The sequence below is a fragment of the Pollachius pollachius genome (assembly GCF_949987615.1).
Source record: "Pollachius pollachius genome assembly, chromosome: 3".
NCBI lineage: Eukaryota > Metazoa > Chordata > Actinopteri > Gadiformes > Gadidae > Pollachius > Pollachius pollachius.
In genome coordinates, this window is record NC_136936.1 from 20391375 (window position 1) to 20400599 (window position 9225).

Below are 9225 nucleotides of genomic sequence, written 5' to 3' on the forward strand. Positions count from 1 at the left end.
AGCTACTGCTGTTTATTCAGTAAAGACATGGCTAACAAAAGGCTAAGCTGCATATGTATAGATGTTGGAAAATATACATTTAATATTATATTATTATTATACAGTTATATGAAGAACATATCTTAAACAGACATGATTAACATGATCTTTGGATGGCCTTTGGAATAGCACAATCAATGTCTCTTCGACGTTAATAGAATAAATACTGTTATTGCTTTTGTACTAATACTACATAAAACATAAAACATAAAAGGAAAAACATAATTTTGCAGCAATTGTCTAGTGCTTAAGGCGACAAAGGTAAGCATGAAATAGATATTTTATTATTTCGTGTTTTTGATCTCACAGTCAATGTTTCTGTTTCTACCAAATTGTTGGTTTCCAAAAAAAGTCCTTCCTTTCATCCTACCAAGCATGTTAATTACATCCAGATTTGAAGGACAAGTTATTCAGACTTGGAACCCTTGTCTAACACACACTTGCTATAAACACACCTTACTCAGCATACCACATTTTGCATTTATTTACCTCTTTATATTCCCTAGGAGCTCGGCCGAAGCTCTGCTTTTCCTTTTCTTCCCCTTATTCAAAAATCTATTTTGTGACAAGCGGTTCGGGATTGCATTTATAATGAACTAGCTGTAGACAAGGTGACTGTTAAAAACAAGCTCAGTGCGGATAAATAAATAGTGTGGATATGGATACACAGAATAACTATTTCACTATTATTCACTGGGGGAATACCACATCATTAAATCTTAAACTACCAAGAGGATGCTGCATGTTATAATGAATTATTCTTTAAAAGACAAACCCTTCAGTTCTTGACCTCGACTAGGCCCTGCAGAGGCAGCCCTCTGCCCTTCTGTATTTACGCCTAAGTGAAATGATAATTAAAATGGTTATTGATAATAAAGAATAGAAAGGGACGCTCAGTGTGACCGTGTTCAGTTTCCTTTCAAACAGCCACACCTACATCAGCCATTTTCCATTTTTCACACTGTTACTTGTGTGTGATATCAGTGTCTTTGTGTGAGAGGGTAGAGGGTATTTCCAAGGACATGGATGGATACAGGATATTGTCTACATCTTTTCTCTAAACTGGAGGAGAACATTTTTCCCCGGCTTCCTTTTGTTCTGTTTCATATCAATTCCATTGCTTGGCCCCACAAAGGCACATCTCTGGCAAAATGGATTTTGTCCCTCTTCGGTCAGATCGTAACATGAGAAAATGGATTGCTTCAAAAAAACGTATAACAATGGAAAATAAATGGATAAATAATGAACTTTTACTCTGGATCTTATAACCGTTTCCAAATCATAGATATCTCTAGTGTGTAGGCGAAGGTAACTATTTGACTGAGGTACTTGAGGTACTTTTGTAAGGCTGAGTCTGCGTTCACATGGTTCAGGCAGACAGCAGACGGACTACCCCTTCTGGGCCGCGTGGTAAAACAAACAGTCTGACCGAATGGCAGGACAGCAAAACAAAACATGCATGATGATATATTGCTATTGTGATGATGTATTATTTACAAAGAATGGGGAACGGTAAACAATTATAATATTTTATCTTTGGACGGCAATGTGGGTACCATTACTGTTGCCAGCATTTTCTATCAGCATCACTGTCCGACTCTCGTCAAATTATATCAGGATTTCTGTAAACCTTCTGCCTGATCCATGTGAACACAGCAATAGTTCTAGAATGTAGTGGTCTTCACTAAAATTAGTTTTCTTAAATGTACTTTTTTACAGTTTCTCTATACTGCAGGCTATTGAACTATGGGGAATAGCACATCTTCCCAAGATTCTGCCTTGTCGGCTATTCACAGACTTTACATCTGTTAATAACAGACTCAGAGGAACCCATGCTCTCGTATACCCATACGCACACACACAATAACAACCACCGCAATAATTGCATCTACACAGTCGTTGATCTATCTTTCCTTTTTCTGTTTTCATTTCTGTGACTTGAGATCTTTTCGGGGGTTTGCCGGAACCAAATATTCAGCTAAAAGCTGCTGGTAGGGCAGTCACTAAAACTACTACTTGATACAGAACTACCAAATCCAGACATCTGCCCAGGAATCACCTTGATAGAGTCGGGAAACAGGAAAGGGCGGGGCTCAGAAACGGCAACAATCACAATGAACCTTTGAAAACCTTTCAGGATTATTTTTTTTAAGTCATGAATCTGTTTGTGATATTTCATGCCCACTGTCATGCCCTCTTTCGGCTGATTGGCATGAAAAGTTCTCAATTCTTACTTGGCTCATAACCAACCTACCCAATAAATTTGCTATAAATCTGTGCTCAACCTTTTGAGATATCCCACACAGTGATAGTAAGGGACATTGACAAACACACTGACAGGAGAAAACCTCCATGGTAGAGGTTATGAATATATGATATGCAAGCAAGTAGAGGTAAATAGATTTGCTTTGCTTTTCACACATGTTCTGAACAAAGAGAAAAGAAACCTACAAATAATTCAACATGAAGGTTATCCCCTCTTCGCTCTGTGTTCGGTTATTATTATTTTACAATTCAAATTGTATTACTATACGAACACACACACACACACACACACACACACACACACACACACACACACACACACACACACGTGCATTTACCTGGTCTCACAACAAATGCACTTAGCCGCACACACACACGCACACACACACACAAACACACACACACACACACACACACACACGCACACACACACACACACACACACACACACACATGCACGGAGGGTTGACACTGTGTAGAAGATGAAGCCTTTGACCCCATAGGGAACACAGCATCCTGGGGATCCATGTGTGCTTGTGCTGCTCCTGCCCAGCGTCCCACACTGAGGCCTTCTTTAATGAAGAAATGAATGAGTTAAAAAAATGGACCCTTCCTTTGTTTGGTTTGATGAAAGGTAAAGGCCTTTCTTTCTCCTCCCCCATTCTCTGCTATGTGACAGCGTGTACAGCAGGCACTCAGATATCGTTCTCCGGTGTACTAGAGCGTTGGATTGCACAATGGAACAGGAGAGAAACACAAGAGAATAGAATACTATAGAATATCATTGATTTGAACACATTCACATTTGCGAGGTGAGTTACAGTCAAACCATGTAGCAGGATGTGTTTTCCTGAATCAACCTACATATTTAGTAGGATAGAACTGGAAAGCAATTAGGATTGTGAAGTGTCTGCTCAATAAGATAATTAGCTAATAAGCTTAATAGATTAGCTTTGTTTAATTCATACACACTAGGTGCATGTTCCGTCATCACCTACATGTGTTGACTAACTTCAATACTAATATTCACATTACTATTCCTTTGAATAGATTATCTATATTAAATTTAGATTATATATAATATTTTTATATTATTATATTAAAATTATACATATATATATATATATCTTTCAATGAATTGCACAAGGTTGCAACAATCAAAAAAACAACTAGTAAATGTTTATTAACATTGTTAATGTTGAATTTGCTGTGGTATTTGTGTTTGTAGGCTTGCTCTATACGTCAATATTGAGTAGATATATGCTTTTTGATATTAAATTGGTGACATTAATTGGATTTTTCGTATTCATTTGGGCTTCAGATATAATTTATTACCTCCCCCTCACATGCAAGTTGAGTCAGAGTACAGTTTCACAGGTCCTGGAACCGTTCCAGAGCCAATTGGATTATGTCTCCTGTGGTTATTATGTTGAGTGGTTTATTATTCCCTTACGTGAGGCATAATGTGATTATCCAGCGATGACCCTTTTTTTGTTCATGTAATGTTCTCCTAGGGTTGTGTCCATGAGTTAATTAACAGTACATTAGGACCCCTTATGCACAACGACAACACTGCCACTAAGTGTAACACGGTGCTGGGCCCGCTGCTTGTCACTCACATTAAGTCTGCTTTCAAACGCATGAGATGTGAGGCATCTTTGTGTCGACTTTTCAGAATAGAATAGAATAGAGCAGAGGTATGCAATACAAATTCAAAGAGGTTCAATATTTCCTGAAAAAAAGGTCCAGAACATGTCATTACCTGTTATAATTTAGTGCCTTATGTATTGAAGTGGCCTAGTCGTTGTATCAATGTATGTATGTATCTGCATTTAGTCAACAGCTAACCAAACTCAAACTTCACTTTCAATTACAATTTAATTATAAAAAAAGTAATTAAATTAATAATTTAAACAATACTTATTGTTATTAAAAATAATAATATAATAAATAATATAATATATATATATAATAATGAACACATTTTCTTTTCTCATTTCAAGCAAAATAAGATGTGAGAATGCAATTCAAAATGAAAGGCATAACAGCTTGAGCTTCGGGAAGAATTGCATCTTAAAATGCAAATTTTGAAACTGAAATAAAAAGATGGCTGTTGTTCTAGTTTTCCTTTTTCTTCTTTTATGTTAACTCCATCTTGTATCTTAAAAATCTCAGCCAATGTGATCAACAATCTAAACACATTTCAACAATTACAACAGCTTTGAGGCCTCCTATCCCTTTGTTATCCTCTGATAACCTACACCTCTGCTTCCTCTGGCTCAGTGAGAGAACGGCATTATCTAGCTTGGTCTGCCTGGATCTTAAATCTGGGCTGGAATGGTATCGGGGCCATTCTCATACATATGTATAGGTGCTCATTGGTGAGGCTGGAATAATATTGTGTTCTTTATAGAGGAGAAAGCCGCCTCACAGCTGAATGTAGAGCCGATCATGGTCAACATGTATAAAGGCAGCGGTCTGGTAACATAGGAGACACACTGCTTTTGAGCTAGCAGTGTGAAGAATGAACATGTCTGTCCATACATGAATAAAAGCTGCTTTCTCTGTCTACCTTTACTGTTTGCAGCGCGCCATTATAAAAATAATAATTCTGACTGTCCTCGCCTCGTCTCTCCCCTGTTTGTGCCTGTATCTTCCGCACTTACTCGCGTTAGAATGCTTATCAGTAGTTATGGGATTGATTTACTGGGTAACATCACAGGAGATGATTAACGACGATGCAATGGGTCTCTGAGATTCGTGGACCGCTAAACCAGTGCCGTAATGGCTAAAAAAGCTGCCCCAGTGAAACTAGAAACGCTCAAAATGTCATTCTCAATAATAGATTCGTTATAGTTCCGAGTCCGGGTAGGAAGACTATTAGTGACCGGTCCTCAATAGGTCTTAATTTCTCTTCTCATAAGTCTTCAATGGAGAAATGAAGACTTCCTCCCCTGATGTGCTGCTAGCGATGATGTTACACGCTGATGTCATCCGACTGGAGGATCCCAGGAAAGACAAACTATATCCCTCATGCTCATCTCAATAAAACTAGGACATCAAGAGAAAGGGTGAAGGATGGCGCAACCACATGTCTAAACGTGGCATCTCTGGCCGCGTTTAGACGCTATGTTATCGCTAGGGAATCATCTGCCCTTTAATAGTGCACTGACCGAGGACTACTGGGAAGACCGCCTTTTGACTTTCCCATATTAACTCTGAGCTGTGCCAAAAACACATTAAAAACATTTTCAACATAATGCTTCCATTCTCATTGACAAAAATTAAACATGCCTAAAGACACACAGTGTAGAATGGGATAAATGTAAATGTGTTGTTGACATATCTAATATATGACATGATATGAATATACGTGTTCTTTGCTTTTCTCCATTTGTGGATTGTCCTCACGCCCAGGTGTTGCAGGTCAACCTGTCAGAGAGCGACCGTGTGACATTTGAGGATGCGGGCGGCGGTGACGATGTCATCCTGGCCAACAGGTCCATCCTAACCAAAGGCCTGGTGGTACGGAGTCGCAGCAACCAGTTCACCGTCCATCTGAGCAGCCAGAGGCCTTGGGCGGGGTCCCTGCGGCTCCACTACCAAGGTAGGACGCTCACCGCAAGGAGGCCGACGCTGCATGCCTCCCGAGTGAATTAAATAAATTACCTGTTTGCTGGTCATATTTTTTTCATCATTTATTGTGCTAATTGTGTGAACTATAACTGTCCGTCCAACATCAGACTGTTTAATTTAAAATATGTTTCAAGCTATTGAAAAAGTGAACAATCAATTAAATGCATTGCTTCGGCCAACAACATATTCATGGGAAATTATAGGACAGGACATAGAAAGAGATCGCTATATTAATTAAAATAAAGCATAAAATGTCTATGATATGAAATTAGCAATTTATAGCAACTGATATTTATAAATGTCCATATATATTTGTTCAGCCTCTTCTCATCAACACAATTCACAATTCATCATGACATAGGTTTGGCTTGGTCAGTTGTGCTTATGTTTGGACAAGATCAGTAAAAGTGAGGGATGAATGAACATGATAAGGTCAGGAGTCTTTTAAGCATGCTGAATTGTGTTCACAACAAAGCTTTGTACAAGTATGGAAACAACAAACAACAGCACTCCCTTAATTCTTTGAATGCAATAAAAAAAAGATCCCATGATGGTGAATTATTGGTTAAACTATGCAACTACTGGTCAGTTTTCTCCCTGTAATCATGACAAAATAATGTCAAAATAAACGTATTTCACATTCCATTTGCCACCTCGTCAAAAGTGTTTGAATGACACCCTGAGCCCTATTTTAACGGTCTGAAACGCAAGTGAGAAGCGCCAAGCGCAAGTAGCTAGAAGTAGGCGGTTCTATGGCGATGTCGCTAGTTTACCGGCGCAAAAATGACTCTTGCGACCGGCGCAAATCTAAAAAGGGTTGGTCTGAAGTCGCCTAATTACCCGTAGGTGTGGTTTGGGCGTAACGTGCAATAAACCAATGAGAGTGCCATCTCCCATCCCCTTTAAGAGCCATGAGCGCATTTGAATCTGACGAGTTGATATTTTGACTGCGCGTCTGCAGTCTCCGATGAGACAGATGCACATGAATTTCAAACTTCAAATGGCTCAATTTATGGCCAAATAATATGGCCTAATTCACACATGGAATAAGGTTTTCTTCCACAACTTCAGAAATACTGAGGCGTCAAATAAATTTCGGCAAAGAAAACTTAACACACATATGAAATGCGGTAACTGTGGTTAAATTTAATGATACACGCAATACATTATACACATCGTTTCTTATCAGTATTGTATGCATTATTGTTATCGTTATGTTCCTAATATCAGCACACACGCGCGCCCGCATTCATTAATTCTTTTACACATACACACATGCGCACCCGCATTCATTCATTCTTTTTAACACTCACTGGCGGTAAAACAATGTTTTCTCACGATCAAATACTCATCAATCCTAAAAGTTATGGGCATGTACACGATGTCTGTGTCAATAAAATATGTGTTTGCTGTGCGGTGTTTGCAGATGCATTGATTTAAAAGTACAACTTATTACCGCTGTATCAGCTGTTCTTTCCCAAATAATTTACCAATAATTTAAACCAGATATTTCGTGGCGCAAGTACACGCCTCCTCCTTTCGCCGAACCGCCCCTTGGGGCGCAAGGTCATTCCCTAATTTACCAACGCGTGGCACAGGAGGGAAAAGAACGCTCTGCGCCAGTTGCAAACTAGCAACGACACAGTGCGCCAGTGATTAAGTCAATTGCGGCGGATGCAAGATAGGGCCCCCTATCTGAAACTATTTGGCTGAATCCTTGCGAGAATGTTCAGCTGCATGAATCTGTGAAACATCACAATACGTGCACCAAGGTGAGAATAATTAAGAATCCAGGGCAGCAGAAAGTACGCAGTCTGTCATTCTCCACTCTGACTCTAAGCCTGCACTATGGTAAACAATGCAGAATCATTTTTCAGGCCAGGAACAATAAGTGCCGCCACTAACTCAATGAGGATGAATTCTATCTCAGCCCAGCACATGTGGTCTGTGCGGTCGTTCCTGTAAGCCAACCACGTTTCATTCACTGATGAACTGCTTTTTGGGAAATATGCAGAAACACCATGGCGTTCATTCTTACTGGGTCTTTGACAAAAAGCAGCTAGAGTGCAAATCGTATATGTTCGCTACACCTGCTGTCCACTAAATCACCCTGGCTGTTGCATTACTTTGTTATATTCAGACTCATCATTAATAACCCCTATCCTTTGTAACCCTAGTTGCAGAGATACATTTCATGTATCGATGCAACTAATTAAGTTGTACTTGTCTGAATAATAGATAGATACATTCTAATGAGTTGCTCTGGGATCCTGAGCTTTTTGTCGGCTCATGGTAAACCATTTGAGGATCTAATTAAGTGTTAATTATGAAGACACGATTGCCACCATGCTGCCCTATTACTTAGTCTATTTTTGCCAATTAAATTAGCACTACATGAAAAGTTTGAACAACAGCCTGCTGATACACCTCAGGGAAATAATGTGGCATAGCTCTCTGCACTGAAAGGTTCTGTACAGCATGCTATCAATTATTTTATTTGTATAAAACCCAGATGTATTAGAATCAAGAGAACAGATCGTACTATTTAAATTCAATAATAAACAATACAAACATAAAACGAAAACTGATATGAAGAAACATTTATTAAAACCTTTCCGTTGTTTAAGGTGGCTACTTCAAATTATTTCAAATGGTAAAGTTTCCCTTTCAAATTTGATCAGGGCTGTTACATTTAAATACTGAAAACAGGATGAATATGGCAACGGTGAACAATCAGTGTTGAGGCGGTGTTATTTATGGCCTCTGTTTTTAAGTTAAATGTGATTTCCATGGAAACTAATAAGCCCTTGTATTAAAGGCCATGTTGTTAGTTACCAATGTTCCACTGCAGTACTCATCGGTGTTCATGCGGAAAAATCATTCCTTCACGTTTTACTCAAACGCCTGCTTGACTAAACATGCAGACTCCAGGAGAACATGGAGGGACACACACAGAGGGATATCTCCCATTTGTTGCGGTTGACAGCAATATGCTTCCACAATCTGGGCCACCCTGAGTCCCAGGATCATTGGCCAGTCAAATGTTGGATTGTAGGTCTCACTTGGTGTGGATTCTCATCTTAATGCTGACAGGTTCCCCAGGCCCTCTCTGCACTTTGCGTGAGTCCTCTGCAGGCATAACCTGTCACAGCCGATCATTCTCAATGGGCTCTGATGAGCTTGGTGTAAATGAGTCCTCCCCTGTCATTTTTTATTATTGATGCACGGATGTGTGTGTGAGTGGTGGATGGTGGGTGAAGGGGCGTTGGATGGTTGGAGGAGTTG

The 9225-nt window shown here is 39.4% G+C and overlaps 1 protein-coding gene across 1 annotated transcript in view; it reads left to right on the forward strand.

The window, feature by feature from the left end:
• LOC307073763 (seizure protein 6 homolog) overlaps positions 1 to 9225 on the forward strand; it is a gene marked incomplete at both ends in the record, with an annotated part of 57976 nt that overhangs the window by 31241 nt on the left and 17510 nt on the right. Inside the window, one exon of the mRNA XM_079733723.1 lies at positions 5722 to 5911. Within this exon, the coding sequence (XP_079589849.1) occupies positions 5722 to 5911 (190 nt within the window). The remainder of the gene's footprint in view (positions 1 to 5721; positions 5912 to 9225) is intronic.